The sequence below is a fragment of the Stigmatopora argus genome, chromosome 13 (assembly GCF_051989625.1).
Source record: "Stigmatopora argus isolate UIUO_Sarg chromosome 13, RoL_Sarg_1.0, whole genome shotgun sequence".
Taxonomy (NCBI): domain Eukaryota; kingdom Metazoa; phylum Chordata; class Actinopteri; order Syngnathiformes; family Syngnathidae; genus Stigmatopora; species Stigmatopora argus.
In genome coordinates, this window is record NC_135399.1 from 14,661,445 (window position 1) to 14,680,263 (window position 18,819).

Here is an 18,819-nt window from a genome sequence, read left to right on the forward strand (position 1 = left end):
AATCTAAAAATATATTAAAAAAAGCTAAAATAAACATTGTTTTAGATCTATAAAAAACGGAATATTCAGGGATTTTAATCCAGTTCTTTTAATCCATTTATAAAACAAAAATCGAAATATTATATCTAAAATGGTCCGGCCCACATGAAATCGAGTTGACGTTAACGCAGCCCGCAAACCAACCCAAGTCTGACACCCCTGGTGTAGCTAATACTACTACTCGATATGAAAAAATAGTTTGAGATTCAAATGTATTAGCCCTGCAGATTACATTGATATTTATCAAAGCAGAACTCACAAGTGCTGTCACTGTAAATGGCATCCTTCCCAAACATAAACAGCTCGCCGTCCTTGGTGACGATGCTGCTGCTGCCGTTGTTGCACGCCGTGTACACGGCCATCTTGGTCTCTAATTTAATAATTTTCTTGGGCTTGTAGGGTTTGGGCTGTCGCCGGCTTTTAGCTGCGTTGGAAAAGAGCCATCAAGTTAATTCTGTTATTGTGCAATCTGAGCCGTAATGACATCAATGCGAAATGCTCTCCTACTGGACTCGCCGTCTTCTCCCTTGCTGGCAGAGCCGGTGAAGAAGACGCTTCCATCTTCGGCCACGAGCAACGCGTGGGAGCCGTCGTGCCCGACGGAGAACTGAAGGATCTTTGGGGATTTGGTAACGGGGAGTTCCACCCATTTGCCAGCAGAAGGGCCTCCCTGCTTGATACCCAGACTTTGATACTTTCCCGTGTAGTAGATCTGACATCGGACAAAATGGAAAAACAAGTTCAAGTCGAGAAGAGCGGTATTAATACATTTATAAAGAGGACTTAATTTTCTCTTTTTGGCCTACATACTGTGAATAAGGCAGAGGTTTGTGCACAGGTTTAAAATAGGGGTGGATTTGACTCTAGCAATGCTACTGATTGCGCGACTAGTTAACCCTTATCCAAACAGTTCCAAAAAGAAGATCAACAAGCAAACTGGCCTCCTCTTGTTATCTGGCTAAGCCTCACACTGTTACACCCACTGCACAGATGCAACAAACAGCACCCTGCACACACACCCCTTGCCTGTCTAACTACATAGTTGGCATTGACTTCTGATGACTAGTGGAAGGGAGTTTCTTAGTCATTCCTCTCCTGTATATTATGGACGTATTTTACAGACACCTACAAATAGGCAGTAAAGCAGTAATGATAGGTCTAGTATTTTGCGTTTACAGTAACTCAATGACTCCTGGAATGTGGAGACTTATGGATGTGGTTAGTGAGTGTACAGTATAGCGAATAAAATGTTGGATATTTCCCTCACCTTCCCGGAGGCAGTTTTCATCAGTGCGAATTCCCTGCCAGCTCCAAGCAAGGCTGCCTCTTCATCAAAGCCCGTGCCTGGGAGATCAACATTTCGCTGTTAGTATCGCTCAATGGGGCTGAGAAGTCTGCTGACTAACAAATGCAGACAAAATCGATAGAGAGGAGCATGCATTACAGAATTGCCTTAAATAGCGTTTTCCCCATCTGCCCTTAATGGAATTCAATTACAATCATTCATTTTTAGCCTTACCAGTCAAAAAGGGATTATTTAATACTTGTCAGAAAATGCAGTTGAGAATATGCTAATAAGAAACAGTCCACCTCAGAAAATAGGATGAATTTAAAAACTCCCTCCTGTCTGTTTAGCGTCACTCACTGATGATGTGTAGATCCTTCTCCAGGTCGAAGAGAGAGATGCCGCAGGCGTGCAGACATTTCCTTGCTAGCTTTAACTGCAGTTCCTGCTGCAGGCTCGGGTCGGAGCTCATTGTGTAGATGCGCACTACAAAACCATCCTGCTAAAAGGAGACAACACAATAACACTAAAACATGCTGCTATCTACAGCCATTTGATTCTTGACAATCATAAATCCACTGGCACTTGTCTTGAAACTAACTGCGTCAACATCAGCATTTGCTTGCTAAAATTACGCACGAATGACAGTGTCATAGATAAAAACCTTTGTACAACAGCAAACAGATTGCAGATTTACTGCTGGGAAATGTGAAATTAATTCAGCGTCATTCCTAATTGGGTCCCTGTTGTGTGTGGTATTCATTATTAAAATGTATCCATTTCCACGGGAAATGACTTAAGACTCACATCTTTACAGGCTGCTATTTGGTTGATGTGCTCTCCGTCTGTGAAGAGAATATTCTGTCCATCTGAGTGCTGACCTGCAGACAGGAACAAGAATATCAGTTTGATACATCCTTATGACGAGGATTATAAGTGTTCCAGCATTATTGAGAGGCAAAAAAACATCGATGACATCCAATAAAACAAGTTAATGAACATAATTTCAGCACCTGGCATGGTGACAGCCCCCTCAGGCTCCAGTGTCTCAGGACTGATCTTGATGGCTGACATAGTGTGGTTACCCGTGTCCCTGTACAGCAAGTATCCCTAAAGCGGTGAGACAAAAAAGCCGTTCGTCGCTACTCTCGAAACAATCATCAGATATTCACTGTACAGTAAAGCCAGTGCGCTGAATTCCTTGCTGATCTCAAGTTACCTGTGCAAAGCCCAGCCACGATCTCTTTTCTGTCCGATTCCTAATGCGGGACGTGGAGTTGTAAACGTGGCCCTGCGGGGAAGAAAAGACATCGGACCAGCAGGTATTTCAATGGTGATAAAAACTGTTTATCAAGGTTGCGCACTGAAGGTCATCTTTGGAGTGACGTACCCTGACAGTGCCACTGTACCCCGAGCCCACTTTGTACAGCCCGTCCTTGCAGAGCAGGTAGAGGAAAGAGCCGTCGGTCTGCAGGAGGCAGCGTTCATCCTCATCGATGGTCACGCCTTTCAGCAGCCATTTGTTCATCAAGGCGGCTCGCTTGATGCCATTCCCGAACCAGTCCTGGATTTGGATCTTTCCCACCAAAACTGCCTGGACGCTCCTCTGGAGGGCGTTCAATATGGTGGGCACCTAAGGGAATCGAAAGTGTGAGTAAATATAACATAAGAGTATAGAGATTTGAGTATGATATACTTGATTTATTGAATTTTTGGAGGATTCTCATGGATTGCGGCCCAGGCGGTCGCCCACATTGCCCATGGTAAATAGCGACTGTTGTGGTGAGTAATTAAATGCAAATGATGACACGTTTAAATGTTATTATGATCTGTTGTGCGAGTTTTCACTCGTCTCATTGAGCTGAACATCACAATACCAAAGCGGCTTTATTACGCACATAAACGTGAGGCCCACATTTCCCGCCAGCTCGCTTCGATGATGACTCACCGTCTCGTCAGGGCTATAAAGTCTGGAGCCCAAGAGGAAAAACAATGCTTTCAAATTGACCCTATTTTACGTAAACCTACATTCTATCTTTAGGGATCTAAAAATTCTCACTTTTGATGGATGGCATCCGTTTTTAGGATGGTGAACTATTACTTCATCAATGGCATTTTGTAATGAATTGTTTTGACAAAATATCATCTACGCTCTACTACATTCTGTTTTTTCACACTCTTGTTGAATCAACCTCCTTATCAAATCAACACATGGTCTGGAATCACATCAAGGTTAACTTTTTAAATCCACAGGAAAAAATCATACCAAAAATAAACAATACATGTATCATATAATGATAAAATAGAATATATTTTTTGGGGGGAAATAGGTGGAAATTGGGTTTGTCTTGACTGAATTTAACATGAATGTCATTGCACGTAAATCTCAAATTATCAGGCTAATTCTTGTACATGTCCAATCAAGTGCTAAAAGGAAGAATGGCTCTTCATTCACACGAAAATACAACTGTGTCCAAAAGAAAATACTGTATCAAATTGTGGAAACAGTTTCCTTTAAGAAGATTATTATTATTAGAAGTATTCAGGTTTTTTCAAGAGAGTCCAGTGACTTGGCAGAACAGAAAAAACGTCATCAGGCAGCGTAAACTAATTATTCAGGCCACTGCAACTCGGCTGACATGTTTCCAAATTCAATTTGGACTGTCCACATTGCTTCTGAGAATTGAACCAAAGAGATCCACTGTGATGTTTTTCCTGCGCAATAAAAAGCTGATGGCTGCTGCTGGTTAACAAAATACAGTGGTACCTCTACTTAAGAATGTTTCTACATAAAAAATATTCAGGTTAGGAAAAGCTTCAATAGGGTCAATTTTGTTCCAAGACCGCAAAATGTTACATATGTCGGTCACCTGAATCGTCTGGCAGGCGTGACTGCCGTTGTTGGTGAGGATGGCGGAGACGGCCTGCAGAATCTTGCCAGTGTCTCCCCAGGAAACGACCAGGCTGAAAAGGCAGGCGCAGGACAGGGCCGTGATAGCCTGTCCCGTCGGGTCATTGGGACCCGTGCTCCTGACCGTGGTCTCCAGAAGCAGCTGGAAAAGGGACTCTGATGGACAAAAAGTATGCAATTAATTCCATTTGAACATAGAATTCAAAGAGTGCACAATACTACCGTATTTTCCGGACTATAAGTCACTTTTGTTTGGTAGAACGGACGTTTGGTAGAACAGACGTTTGGTAGAACGGACGTTTGGTCGCCGGGTTCGCTCGCTGTCAAATTATGACAGAGAGTTTACTGTTGATATTTTGATATTAGATATTTAGATATTAAACTCACTCTCTCTTTCTCTCTCATGATTATAATTTTGAGAGCTGGTTTCAACAGTAACAACCCGGCGACCAAACATCCGTTCTACCAAACGTCCATTCTACCAAACGTCCATTCTACCAAACGTCCGTTCTACCAAACGTCCGTTCTACCAAACGTCCGGTCGACCAAACGTCCGTTCGACCAAACGTCCGGTCGACCAAACGTCTGGGGACCAAACGTCCGGGGAGCAAACGTCTTTTGACGAAACGTCCGAGTACCCTAATACTCAAGGATTTTTTTTTTTTATAAATTAACAAAATAGGATTTCATGAAAAAAGAGGAGAAAATAAATATGTTAAGAAATCAATAAATCCAGTGATTGGCTCGGTAGTCGCTATTAGCAGACGCTCAAAATGAGCTGACTGGAATCCTACTAATTTGTTTGTATGCTCCTCACCCAGCACATCGGGCGGCTCGGTCTGGAATCCCTCGGGTTGTTGGCCCTGCAGCATGTCCAACAAAGCCTGCAGACTGCGCAGACAAAGCGAGGGGTGCGAGAAGCGTGTCTCCTTAATCAGCTCAAAGACCCCACACAGGCCGATACTGATGATCTGCGAGCACAGAGAAATGGGAGCTGAAATCTGAACCACTTTCCATTCTTTTTTTTTTTGCTGTGCATTCTGAAATGCTTGAATGTACTAACTTTCTCACATCACATAATTGTTTGATGGGCGTATTTAAAAAGCGGTGTCCTTACCTTTGGCAGCTTGACAGCAGGCTCGCGGAATTCTTCTTCCTCTTCGCTATCCGAGTCGCCGCTCTGCACCGAGCTCCTGGAGGCCAGCGCCAAGGAGGCCTCCCTCTGCTGCCATTCCAGCACGCAGTGGCGCACGTTGCAGTAGACGTTGAACGCAGACGGGTTGCTGTGCAGCTTGATGTCGGGAATGCAGAAGGCGCCATCGAAACTCTCTGTCTGTACGAACAAAAGTCACAAAGGGGAAATCATCAGTCGGCTCAGGAACTTCATTTTGGACAGCAAACACTAGTAGTAGTTTAAACCACTAGTGATGTCCCAATCACAGATTTTTGCGTGTTACCAAATTTTGTGTTGATAGCGCCTCCTGATTTGATACTGTAATTTGTACATTTATCACTCAAAACAAAAAACAATCACACATCCTATTTTTACAAATGAACTGTGTAGCGCCACAATTAAGCTGCAGGAAAATTGTTTGTTTAGTGTATAACAAACATATGTACATCAAATAAAGTTGGTCACCCAAAGTGAAGTGAGGTATTACCTATAAATAAATAATCCGCTCTTGCTTGTTTTGTGTTTTTGCTGCTTTTCTGTCTTTTTTATTGCATTTTGGTATTTAGTTTTTTACCTAGTTCTACAATGTCTTGTGTGTCTTAGGTCTGTCTTGCTAATGCAAACAAGAAATTTCCCAAATACGGGATGAAAGAAAGTTCTAACCTAACCTACCATAACCTAACCTAAAAACTAATTAACACACATTGAATCACATATACTTCACACTCATTTAAAGCTACACACTGGGCATGCCTACTCCAAGTTTCATGCCTTTTATGCAGATTTTCCCACACAAAAAGTGACAACAAAACACCATTTGACGTTTTTGCTTCAAAATGTTTCCACTCCAACGTCCTCTGATTGAGAGTATAGTTTACAGTCATGCCCCAATGCTTCCTAAGTGAAGAGCTATCAAGTACCATAATCTAAGTGTCCATTAAATAATAATCAGGATGAGCGCAGTGAATGATTAGAGTTCTCCATTGAAGCAGCATTTTTAGCCACAACCCCGTGGGAGGGGGAAGTTCAACGATCGATGGCTTGCCTCTCGTTACCCTTTGGGCTTACCCGTCGCAGGAGGTGATGTCATTTGTTTAGGAGGGAGGGGGGCTGGTGTTAGGAGGTCATTCGTACTCAGCTCAATGCAAGAGGGAGGATATTAGTTCCAGCTAGCAGGGAGTCTGCTGCTCGCTTGCCTGTAGCACTTTGTGGACATTTAAAAAGGAGAAGGATGGATGGAAGGCGTGTAATTCCGACCTCAGGTGGTAAATCGTTGGTGTCAAAGTAGCAGCCCGGGGGTGCCAGATGCGGCCCGTCACATCATTTTGTGCGGCCCCACAAAGGTAAATCACGTGTGTCAACTTCACCATGAAATTCAAATTAAGATGATAGATGTACGGACAATATTTTCTGTTCTAACAATTTTTGTCACTGGGATGAAATTTCATGTTTGAGCCAGAATTAAAATTTGTAGAATAATTTTTTGGGGGTCAAGATTAACTTGTTTTAAATTTTCGATATGTAAAAGGTACTGTTGATTTGTGTATATCTCAACTTTGAGCAACAATATAACAATAAATTTAGATTTGACATTAAATAAATACATAAATATTTTTCCTGTTTGTTTTTTTAGTAAAAAGAACCCTTAAAAACATAATGCATTTTGACTCAAGGAACCTATATTTCTATTTACACAAGGATCCAAAGGGGGAAAATTATTTCCAATAAAAAATGAACAGATCTGCCTAATTGTGTTGGGGAGCAAAAAAATAGAAGTTTTGTGTGACCAAACAAATGTTGCGTCTTCACACAGAGGTCATCCTCCTCAAGAGCAGACAAGCTTTCCTCTTTGGATGGAGGAGTTGGAGCCAGGCAACTGTTGCCATGGTGATGCTGAAAACATCATGTCGCTTGGCAACAGACGGTCGCTGACACAAGCAAGCCAAACCTATCCCAGCGAGTTTCATATTTAGTTTTTGGGGGCTTGTGGATGAAACATTGTTTCATGAACCTTGAGTGCATTATTAATGGAAGTTTGCTAGTACATTTAAATAGTGATAGCAGCTTAAGGCTTACCTTTGTCCTCGATTTGACTTTGGACTTCACTTTTTGTCGTCTTTTCAGCTTCTTCTTATTCAATGCCTTTTTCCCCCTGAAAAAAAATGCCCATTAATAGGAACGTCCATAAAGTACCATATTTTTAGTCAAACTTTTTTTTCATCGTTTGGCTGGGCTGGCGAGTAATTTATTGTGGGTTTAAGCGGCCAAACAAATTAGAAATGTGTTCATGACTGTTCCCTCTTTTGAACCTAATAGTGTGGTATTAGAAATGTAGCGGCATTAGAGCAGAAATCCAAACGAGGCAACATTGAAAACATAAACACTGTCAAATCTAAAAATAGCATAATTACAGTTGAGGTACCTTAAGCCGGGAGAGGCATGATTCTCATATAACCACTTGAAAGGGTGAAGAAAATAGCAGACAATTGGCGATTGAAGCGGTTGATAAAAAGCAGTGTCGGCGCACTTTATTTTTGAATACTTTTGACATCTCCTGTGCTATTTTTGGAGTAGTGTTTAATGTTTAACATTAAGGTGTTCATTTTAGGATGTGTTACAATGAATTGGTTATCAACGATCATTATGCAATTTTGCCCAGAGGCGATGAAGGAATTATAGTGAAACCCTGAAGTGTAGTAAATGAAATTACTCATGGCAGTAAGAAAATAAAGGCATGACTTGAGTCACACGCAAAAGGACGTGTCTTCTTTTGATTTATTACAGCTATGAATATGTGAATTAAAAACCATGTCATAAATGTATGACATCAAGTAGTGATTATAGCTTGAACATTCTGATACTTTCTTGCCTCCAGCATTGTTTTCCTGCCAAACAATTCTGTTTTAAACTCTAATTGATTAACTCATTGGCCTGCCATTGATGGTGGTAAAAGTCTGGTTTGTTTAGACTGGGAGATACCAAGTTAAAGCGCCATCAATGTCATTGCGAGATTATCATTCTCAGGCAGTCCTCTCAATTTAAAAGAATTTGACATCCCTTGTTGTCATTGGCAAGCAACGAGCTCATGCCAACTGACATTGAAGGCTGCCGACAACAAGACAAGAAGAGAAAGTGAGGGAGGATGCTGCAATAACTCAGCTCCTCCAACCTGACTGACAATAAATGACGTAACTCCATTACCCGCTACACGGCCAAATAGAAAAACTGCCACTTAATTTCACCCACATTCTGCTCCACGCATCTTATAAACGTGGGGACACTGATGTGCCATTTTTTATTCATCTTCTTTTAAAAATGACATGAGACGCGAAAAGTCTTTTGCTTCTCCTATGTTGACGTCCAGCTAGCTGGCAAGCTAACGAGTTAGCATACGAAATAATGACGCGGTTGGGCCTAAACACGACACGAACGAACGCCACTCAAATAACAACGTTTTTCCAGGACAGTCCACGTTTCTTTGTACTTTGTGGCAGTGTGATTTGTTGACAAATAAAACAGAAAAGCTGCTCTGACAGCTGAGCTCGGCTGTGTTAGTCGGGCTTTAACAACCCCACCGGTGTGTTTTGTTACACTGGTACAGTCCGAGCGAGTGGTGGGATTGAAATGGCAGGTGTCGTGCTTGATAATTATTACGTAATTACAATGCTTTAAACATGTCCCCCTTGCTCATGATGGACGATGCTAACAGGAGCTACACCGGGCTAAGGAAGTCTCCGGACCAACTGCTACCATGGCAAACTGACCCCACCGGGAGCGCCCCCACCCCTCCCAGAACAGTGCACCTCTTGGGTTTGTTCATTTATTTATTTATTTGTGGGAGTTAATGCGACAACGGTTCGAACTGTAAAAGCTAGCCTAGCTAACGAGACCCTGGTGACATTTGGCTAACAAGCCGGGGATGTGACGTGCGCTAGGGTTAGCTCGAAGCTAGCCCTGCAAATGACAAGTCAGCCTCTGCCAGGCACAGGCAAACATCCCCACTCACCTTCCTGGGTTTATTCCTTGCTCTTTGTCGTTGATGGCAGTCGTATAAATCCTCCGGTATCTTTCCGCCAGGGCTCTCCCTGAGAGTAAAAGCTGGTACCGAGTCCGACAGTCAGACTGGGTTCCTGGTGTCGGACAGGGAGCCATGCCCGGCCCAATGGAGGAGAGATCGGCTCCTAGTCCGTAAACGACCCGGACTCCGAGCCCGATCGACGGCGACGAGGAGGGCAGAATCCCCCCACAGGCGGCGGCCGCTGCCGCAGCGGCACACATCATCGTTCAGGAGCACAATGCATGCATGAATCACTCAAAAGAGAAAGCGGCTCGATCACGCCCTGCCATCGGGTACAGTCCGGTTATTGTCAATTCCACCGCGCGTTCTTCTTTTTTTCCACGTTGCGGAAAATGGCACAAATCGGATCCGAGATCGGCGCTGCTTATCCGGGCTAATTCGGCGACCGTGGGCCCCCACCCGCCTCCTCCGTGGCGTCTCTTCTTCGACCTACAAGAACGTTCCTTTTAAAATGGCAAAATGATGACGAGCGTTTGTTGATCGGGGGCTTATTGCCATTCGTCCATCGGAAATGCTTTGACCCCCGAGCGGCTGCACCCTCAGACGGTCTGCCATCTTAGCTCCATCATGCCTCCCCTCCCCTGCCCTCCCCTGCTGGCCCTCCCCAGCACTGTGTGCTGCGTTGCCTGCGCTCTGACTGACGGAACACTTTCATTAGTGTATTGGGATTATTATTAGCCTCTACTGGAATACTATCATCACCCACTGGTATTTTTACGTTGCATACTTCCAGATTTTAAAAAAATGTCAATTGGGATTCATACAGGCAAGACTATTTCTTTGCAAATATGTTTGCCATCCTATAGTGTATGTTTTGTATTGCATAAGTAGCTGGGGGTGGAAAATGAAACACTTGATATTTTAGAGTAGGTTGAGCCTTTCATTATTACTATCTATGTAAATTTTTGAATTTATTGACTTTTTTCCAATCAAGAAACGACCTTGCCCCTTTTATTCCATTTTACAAGTCAATTACCTTTGACAACAAAATAGTGGTTTAAGATCAATAATGTGTTTAGTCTTTTTTTCCCCCACACACACAGGCTTTCCCGGAAGAGTTGGATGAAGTGGCTTGGGAAAGGAAAGTCTGGGCCTCCCTGCTGAACCTGCTGCCCCCTGCGACCTGATTTCGGATAAAGCGGGAGAAGATGAGATGAGATGAGACAGGCTTTCTTGGTATGTCAGACGTGGATCACTGTACACCTTTCATTCAATGGCCTAACAGGTATACACACAAGTCCATCCAGTCAGTTTCCACGGATACAGACTGGACTAGATGCCAGTCAGTTGCATGGAATGCACAGATAAACATTTTTACATTCACACATATTGAAGCAGGGGTACCAAGCTGGTACCCCTGAGGCACCCGGCCACTCCCAAAAACCACATGCATAGCATGTGAGCCTATCATGAAATTCCTTTACTAGATATGAGACAATGATGTCTATTGAATAATCTAGATGTGATCATTTGAGGAAAATCTAAACAGATCAGAAATAGTCCTGTTTCCTTTTTTTGTAGCATCATTGATGTTAGTGTGACCTTAAATCAACATAATCAGTGACTTTCATCATAATGATTGTCATTAATCATTGATATTTCATATTGTATCACCACATTTTTATGCTGGTATTATCATTATTACAACTCTCAACTCCAAATTACTACTTATACTTACTTATTACATATATACTATAAATACACACACGTTTGTACTGGCGTGCACTTTTCCCAATTTTATCACAGCACTAGCACCCTCCAGTGTACGCGATTGTGTAGAATGTTGTTAACCTTCATACAAATTAACGTACTGTTACAATGGATAAGCTTTTTTTTAAAACAATTTTTCTCAAGAAGAACGTTTATGCTTAAATGCAATTGTTTGATTGCCGCAAGCCCCCAGTCAAGCTGGATTGGACGTCTATCCCCGTCAAGGGCGGTGAAATGAGTTACGGTGAATGAGTTAAGGACCACAAGCAACAAAATAAACAAGAGATTAGGATTTTGTGGGGGAAAAAAGAAAACATCGAAATTTAATCACAAACAAAATACCTAATTTTATCATAATGGGTTGTTTGTCTCCTTGTGCCCTGCGATTGGATGGCCACCAATTCAGGGTGTACCCGTTCCGTTTTTGACCCCCAGAGGAAATGGAGACATGCTCTTTATGTGACTTGCTCCCTCTAATGTTGAAGCTAAGAAGTTCATAGCAATGTAGGCTGAACTCCAGCCTCTTGTGCAGACCATATTCAATTATATAATAATAATAATCGCACATAGGCTCTGTCATCATCATTGACTCGACAAAAGCCTAATTGTCATCATACCCAGAAACTACGTGTGATGAAATTGGTGAAACCCGTATCCGTTTATTAACAGTGAATATATTCATCTTGTGCTCGAGAGCCAATAAAAACAGGGGCGCGGGCCGTAGTTTGGACACCGCTGGGTTCGCGCTAGCATGACAAAACAATGGCGAGCTCATTGCTGGGTCGTCTGCATTCCTATCATCGCAAGCGAAGTTTGCTTATCAGCATGACGTTGTCACACCCTGGCATGCTATGAGACAGTCATTCTTTTGATCATTTCAATGCTGTTGAAGTCAAAAAAACATCTCCATATAAAACTTGCATCGTAAAATGATTAGTGATGTCCCAAACCGCATCACGGGATTGGAAATCAGGCCCGATTGCGTCATTTTCAGAGGATCTGCCTCGTGTACAGATCTGATTTTAATGTTTTTGGAAGGATCTTTACTCATTGACTTCCATTTTAAGTAATAAGCGTTCGACTACTGCTAGTCCCCTGTTCAAATTGGATTGGACATGTCACCGTGCCAGCTTTCCTATTTAAAATGGTAAAAACAAGCAACATAATAACCCATAGGTGTCATTTTTTTGAAGAGATGAAATTCCATACCTATCCTATTGATATTATATTTTTTCTTCTAAACAGTGACTGTAATGAAGAGACGGACCATTTAAGGAAAATAATAGTTTCATGCTCAGTCTCTTCTGTCAACGACTCTATATTTTTCCATTCATGAAAATACCGTCGATCTCTCTTGACACAGCGATAACTGCGTACCAATTATTTTGGGTGTAACCCTCGGGAAAGATACCCTGGCTTGCATTCCGAGCTTTTACCACTGCAAAGTGCAAAGTCCCGTTCCTTCCACGTACTTTATTAAAGGAACTGTCATTACATGTAGACCCAAGCTTACCAGGAAAACAATAATCAAGTTCATGTTCAAAAGGTATTCCTGCATTTGACACATTTTTCAATGACGTGTCGACACGCAGTCCCCACACCCTTTGTTGTGTATGGAAGTTGACGTGCAGGTCCGTCTACGGACTCCACCTTCATTCCAGTACTCACTCCATGTGTTCACTTTTCTCCTTCTCTAAGGCCCCGCCTGCCCCAGGGTGACCTTGCGCACCCCTCCCTCGGGTTAAAAGTGCTTTGAGAGGGCGTCATTGCGCACCGCTTTATAACATACAGGTGTCGAGGCAGGATTTAGAGCTCCATTTTGTGTCGGACACGCTCGGAACTCGGGACTTTCCGCCGAGGTATGGACTTTCCTTTACTAATATCATTAGAAAAAATATCAAACATTGACTGAGCATACGGTTTTATGTCAACAGACGCCACACTTCTCAGTACACAAAAGGATATTAGGGCGATTGGAACGTACTTGCTCCTGTGATTAGGCGGCGGTAATTAAGAACAAATATTGAGTCGAGAAATCCGTGCCTCATTGATTTGCTTGTGTTGTTCATTAGCACACACATTACCAGGAGTGTTAGGGTAATTAGGACAGCTGTCAATTGGCAGGAGTCAAACGAGCAGGAATCGTTTGCGTCCTCTGCGGGACGTACTTCATTTAAATGTTTTATGGCGCATTCCTATCTGTCATGCAACTCTAACAATTACTAGTTTCTGTACAACCGATTAATACGACATGAATACTCGCCATTTGAAGATACTTTTAACACTTAATATAAATTCTCTTATAAATATAGTATTTTCTTATTCTGAATTTCTCTGTTAGAAACACTGCCCGCAACTTTAGAGGCTAAATTTTAAAAAAGTCATAATCATATTTAATTTCACAGAGGATTTACCAAGAGCTTATGGCATTCCATCAGCGCGGAAGCTCTCATTAAAACTTCCCACGCTTTTTCTTTTTAAAAAAAAAATAAAACGCAAAAAGCGGTCAGGAAAGAGTAATGAGTCATGTCACTCAGATGTCCTACTATGTATTTGTGTGTGTTTAAAGAGGGTGTGCGTTGAATGGAACGTGGGTGTGTATTCGCGTGGGATTGGATCCAGACAAACCAGTTTTAAAAAGGCAGCTACTTTACACATCGCGTCTCATAATACATAGCATAACACGGTAGTTATTGAAAAGCATTTTACTGGTTACTATTCGTATGATAAAATGTCCTCTTGTTTTGCTTTTCTGCCCACACAGTTGAAAATACCAACATGGCCTTCCAAAGTGAGTATTCTTATCCAAATTGTTTATTTGAAGAGTCGTTAAAATATAGTTAAGCTATACATTTGGTATATTTAAAATGTTGTATATATCCTATGACCTTGACACAATGAGTGATGAACCTGAAAACTTTTTTTAATGAATATGCAGGTGAATACATGCATGACATTTTGCTACGTTATGCTGATCACAAGATGTTCATTTTATAGTATTTTGTACAAATGCGACATTGAATTTGAATTATAATGATTGTTAAATACATAAAGATGTATACAGGTGATAGATATACCAGTTTCATCCCACAATATAATGATTACGTTACAAATGGCCCATACTATCAACTGCTTTTATTGGAAATTCTTATAGAAAAGGCAAATTTAGTGTACTTTGTGTGAGCTTTATATAAAATGTGAGCATTATGGTCCGTTTCAAGGTAGTCTTCTCCGCTCCTCATCTTCTTCATCCACACTGAAAGACGACAGCTGGATCAGAAAAGACGACGATGACTACGAAGCTGTCGAGTAAGTACGATTATGACATGACAGAAAACAGATGACAAAAAGTTCATATTAGCATCTTTGGAATATGAATTCAATACTGCCTTTTGGAATTCATTCCTTGTTGTCTTCTCCTATAGCCGAGATCCAAACTTTGGTTCATCGGTTCTGAGCCACTACAGATCCACCGATAGCCTATCCAGGTAAAAAAAATAATAATAATAATAAAATACATTCCAAATTATTCTTTTTGGAAAATTTGTAAACATTCTTTTGGACATTGCATGACTTTCTTCACATGCCTTTCTTTCCGCGCCACCACATTATTTATTTCTATATGATGTTTAAAGAGAAAACGATTCCGCGATATATCGCAATATTACATTGCACGATTCTTCTCGATTCAAAATTTGTCTGAATCGATTTTTACTCGTGTTTTTGCTGGAAATAAACAATGGGTGGCAGTTAGCCGACGTGCCTTGACATCTACTAATCGTACTTGGACGCACGATGGCGCTGTTTCCGATCCCAAGTCCAATATCAAATCCTTCTAAGGTGTTCTTTTTTTCATATTTAGAATCCTGCATTTAAGCAGGTCTGCACTAAAACAGTTTTCCTACTATTTCTTTTGGTGGAGGTTGTTTTACCTTTTTTTTGGTAACTTTTTTCATGTGTATGTTGCTTACAGCTCCGTTTCAGAAAGTACACAAATTACCAGCTCATCTGTACAGGCTCTCACAAAGAGGTAAAAGTCTGGTGCTGCAGATTTAAAAAAATAAAAATTCTAGCTGTTTGCGTTATTTTTAAATGAAAGAAAATGGTGTGCAGAGGCCACTAAACACCAAATAAAATAGTTTAATTCATTAAATGAGCCAACTGACTTGTCAATTTAAATCAGAGATGTTTATTTAGTCCAATAATTGTCATTTCTGTTATTGCAGATTCAGTGGGAGTCAGGACGAGCTGCAAAGCAGGTTTGTGTCATATTTTTATATTCACTAAAAGCAATGAAGTAAAGCCATTTAGTCATCATGTCGCTGCCTTCTTACTTGAAGCCCCTACAGTGCGACCACAGTCTCCTACACTCAAAGGTAGAAAACATATTTCAATTTAAGCGAAGAATATCAAATACATAATGACATATTCAAAATAACATGTTCATGTGTCTCGTTTAGCTCTCCTACCTACAGGAGAAACGCTGAACTGGATTCAAGGTGCTCCAATCAAAGTCATTCATACACCCAAACCATGTAAAAAATAAGTCTAAGTGTTTTTTTTTAATATTGCTTGTGCTTCGTTTTCAGCACCACCACCACAAAAGTAACCAAGGATGGCACAATCACCGAAACCACGTACACTACCAGCCAGAATGTCAGGTATAAAGTGCACGCCATGTTTTTATACTGTCATTCGACCGCTTTATTACAGTTTTTTTTCTTTTCTCATTTGCAGGAAAAGTCCCACCAAGACATTCAGCGAGCGCGTGCAGAGCTTCAGCAAGGGGTGAAAGGGATTATTTTCTGCAGCAAAAGAGTATTTCAATTAAGATTATGTTTGTTTGTTTTTTTTAAATGTGCTTTTCATTTCTTTTGTCTGTAGTACTGAGGACAAGCTGTACGACACCCTCATCCCGGGTGGCCTCAAAGAGGAAAGCGTGGACAGGTGACACATTCATCCGTTAGCTCCGCCCTCAGAAACAGATTTGCAATTTTTACAAGTCGGCAAACGCCGCCGAAAATGTTCTCGTCTCCTTTTAGCCCATCGAACCTCTCCAGCTCCGAGATCACGACCATCACACGAAGCATTAACGGGTAAATCTTGTCTTTGATGCGAATGATAAATAAACTGTACGTTACATAATAACGTTGTCACGCGATCGCAGGACCGAAGATCAGCTGTACGACACCCTGCTGCCAAAGAGCATCTCTTCCACTTCATCTTCATCTTACAAGTGAGACAGTGGACCGGAAAGTTAACGCTCCGTGACTCGTGCCTTCACGGTATTCTCGTGTTTTTTGTGTCAGCACCTCGAGTGTGACAAAAAGCTCAACTGCAATGACTTCATCCTCTTCCTTGCGCTCCACCAGGTAAACTTTTATTTTATTTCTTTAGTAACCCTAAGTTATTCAGAAGAAAGAAAAGGAAAAAAAAATACCATTGTCAACCACAGGACTGGCCAAACTATGAAAAAAAAAACACTGCGTCTTATAGTCCAGAAAATGCTATCCTTCATTTTAAACATTTAATTTCTCCACACTTTATTTTGCATAATTCTATCCCTATGGTTTTATGAACGATTAATAACAGGTCTTTTGTCAGGACTTGACTGTTAACCTCCACATCCAAAGTTTCTTATTTCATGTGCTACGGATGTTGTGTACATGGCAATAAATTTTCTTAAAGTAACATTACACCGATAAAGTCAAGCATGGCCATTTCTGTTTGACACGCAGCCGCAGTTACATTGAGGAAATTCCCAGCTCCCGCACCACTTCCTACATTGTCAGCAGCAGCAGCACTTTACCTGGGTACAAACACAAACACACACACACACACACATACACACAAAATAGGTTCCACGTTCACTAATCAACTATTTTCTCCCTTGACGTCACCGCAGTGACGACTACAGCACTAAAAGCGGCAGCTACTACTACTCGCCCTCTTCCTCCACTTCCAAGACCAGTTATGAATACAGCAGCATCAGCAGCCCTACTGATTACACCTCCACTACGTACAGGAGGTACGCTAAATACATACGGCTTGACATGAATGGCAACTTGAAGAAATCGGGCCAAATCGTGTCGTTTAACTCATTGGCTCGCCTTGATGGTGATATTCGTGACCAGCGCCATCTAGTGTTGAATTCTGAACAGTGCAACATCACACAGCCTAAATTCAAACTTCTTGTGCGGCCCATATTCAATGGTATTTTTATAATCTGCTGCGAACCAATAATTACAAACCATGAAACGGTTTTAACAGGTCTGACGACTTGCTGTCGAGTCCAGTGTCCTCTACCAAGACCGTCTACACCAGTTCTGATAGGTTAGACAAATTCTTCAATCTGAGATGTAACGGTCTAAAAATAATAGCCCTCACGTGCTGTATTCTACTGTGGTAGGTCAGTCCATGAGAGGGACTTGTGCACTTCCTGCCACAAGCCCTTCAATGGGGATGCCAAAATGGTCCTGGATGAAATGAAGATTAGCTGCCATGCCTTCTGCTTCAAGGTGATTTAAAAACAGATACAAACTCAGTACGGTAAATGGCATTACCTTAGCAAATAATGGCAGAAAAGCTCCCTCTTGAACAACAAGGAATTTAAAAAAGATGATCATTTCCCTGAATTTTGATTAACCATTCATTTGTGCGCAGTGCGAGGTGTGCAACGGCACGCTGAGCCACCTGAAAGCGGGCGACTGCATGTGGGTGTACAATCACATGGTGCACTGTGAGAACTGCTTTGATGTGACCAGAGGTATAAAACACACAAAAAATCATCTTTTAGCCTTTTATTAAAGGGGCGGGAAATAAAATGGCTATTTTTTTGTCCCACAGAAAAATGGCGTCACTGAGTCAGCGCCTCGACCACCAATGGAGAAAAAAAGTTATGCAAAAATATCAGGAAAATCATGACGGGGTCATACGGGGTCTGTTGCATTTAGATTTGTATTCATTCAGGTGTTTTTAGAAGATCGTGAAGGACAGAAGTACCTGGATTTTGGTATTAAGGTAATCATTTATTTACAGGACTATACTATTGCTAATATTCTGTGGATGCTTTAAAGGGAGTCTTTGTTTGTAATGTGATGCCAATACTGTGATGTGGATGGCCGGGTTTTCCCCCCTGTGTGCAATAAAAGCAATCACTGTATTGATATCACTCGACAAAATGCAAAATACAACATGAATCATAAGCAAAGTATATTTGTGTTTATTTAATTTTGTTTGATCAGCACTTTGTCCATTTATGATTTGATTTATTTATTCAAAACCATTTAAATTAATAGCTCTAAAACACTAAAAAAAACACGTCCATGTTACCCTGTTTTTATTTTCCACAACAAAAGCATACGGTAAGCATCATTTTTCCCAGAGCACTTGAAGGCAACACTGATTCGGATACTAAAATCGCCAGTCTCTTTGAAATTATAGTTAAAATAAGTACTCACAAGCCTAACCCTTGTCTAATAATTAAATTAATTCAAATAAATAAATTAACTACCATAAAATAAAAATGAGATAGACTTCCTGGACGTGTGGCGTTCAGGAAGCCGCTGGCCAATCAGAACACTGCTTGTAAGTCATGCCAGCATCAGCATCCTCCGCGCATG

At 41.5% G+C, this 18,819-nt stretch overlaps 2 protein-coding genes across 4 annotated transcripts in view; one reads left to right on the forward strand and one right to left on the reverse strand.

Moving 5' to 3' along the window:
* mycbp2 (MYC binding protein 2) overlaps nucleotides 1-10,072 on the reverse strand; it is a 45,238-nt gene extending 35,166 nt beyond the window's left edge. For both annotated transcript variants that reach the window (XM_077616424.1, XM_077616425.1), the window contains exons 1-13: nucleotides 9,416-10,072; nucleotides 7,486-7,561; nucleotides 5,353-5,568; nucleotides 5,053-5,206; nucleotides 4,195-4,391; nucleotides 2,715-2,957; nucleotides 2,544-2,615; nucleotides 2,338-2,434; nucleotides 2,132-2,205; nucleotides 1,685-1,823; nucleotides 1,307-1,383; nucleotides 547-751; nucleotides 299-463 (exon numbers count right to left, since the gene is read on the reverse strand). In XM_077616424.1, the coding sequence (XP_077472550.1) occupies nucleotides 299-463; nucleotides 547-751; nucleotides 1,307-1,383; nucleotides 1,685-1,823; nucleotides 2,132-2,205; nucleotides 2,338-2,434; nucleotides 2,544-2,615; nucleotides 2,715-2,957; nucleotides 4,195-4,391; nucleotides 5,053-5,206; nucleotides 5,353-5,568; nucleotides 7,486-7,561; nucleotides 9,416-9,690 (1,990 nt within the window). In that variant the 5' untranslated portion in view covers nucleotides 9,691-10,072. The remainder of the gene's footprint in view (nucleotides 1-298; nucleotides 464-546; nucleotides 752-1,306; nucleotides 1,384-1,684; nucleotides 1,824-2,131; nucleotides 2,206-2,337; nucleotides 2,435-2,543; nucleotides 2,616-2,714; nucleotides 2,958-4,194; nucleotides 4,392-5,052; nucleotides 5,207-5,352; nucleotides 5,569-7,485; nucleotides 7,562-9,415) is intronic.
* Nucleotides 9,109-18,407, forward strand: scel (sciellin). 2 transcript variants are annotated; one of them, XM_077616422.1, is made up of 22 exons: nucleotides 9,109-9,219; nucleotides 10,531-10,663; nucleotides 12,896-13,056; nucleotides 13,962-13,988; nucleotides 14,419-14,506; nucleotides 14,623-14,685; nucleotides 15,171-15,227; nucleotides 15,424-15,456; nucleotides 15,538-15,573; nucleotides 15,658-15,696; nucleotides 15,787-15,858; nucleotides 15,935-15,985; nucleotides 16,082-16,144; nucleotides 16,240-16,293; nucleotides 16,365-16,433; nucleotides 16,507-16,569; nucleotides 16,936-17,010; nucleotides 17,103-17,225; nucleotides 17,468-17,530; nucleotides 17,607-17,715; nucleotides 17,861-17,963; nucleotides 18,044-18,407. In XM_077616422.1, the coding sequence occupies exons 4-22, from the start codon at nucleotides 13,976-13,978 to the stop codon at nucleotides 18,058-18,060; spliced, it is 1,191 nt and encodes a 396-aa protein (XP_077472548.1). In that variant the 5' UTR covers nucleotides 9,109-9,219; nucleotides 10,531-10,663; nucleotides 12,896-13,056; nucleotides 13,962-13,975; the 3' UTR covers nucleotides 18,061-18,407. The 2 variants fall into 2 exon arrangements, with proteins under 2 accessions (XP_077472548.1, XP_077472549.1); XM_077616423.1 differs by lacking the exon at nucleotides 12,896-13,056.
* Nucleotides 18,408-18,819: the final 412 nt, after the last annotated feature.

What these genes read in the sequence shown, in the direction of transcription:
- scel (XM_077616422.1), top strand. An exon ending in ACCTCCACTACGTACAGGAG is followed by an intron (nt 17,226 to 17,467) that starts GTACGCTAAATA and finishes CGGTTTTAACAG; the next exon opens with GTCTGACGACTTGCTGTCGA. An exon ending in GCCATGCCTTCTGCTTCAAG is followed by an intron (nt 17,716 to 17,860) that starts GTGATTTAAAAA and finishes ATTTGTGCGCAG; the next exon opens with TGCGAGGTGTGCAACGGCAC.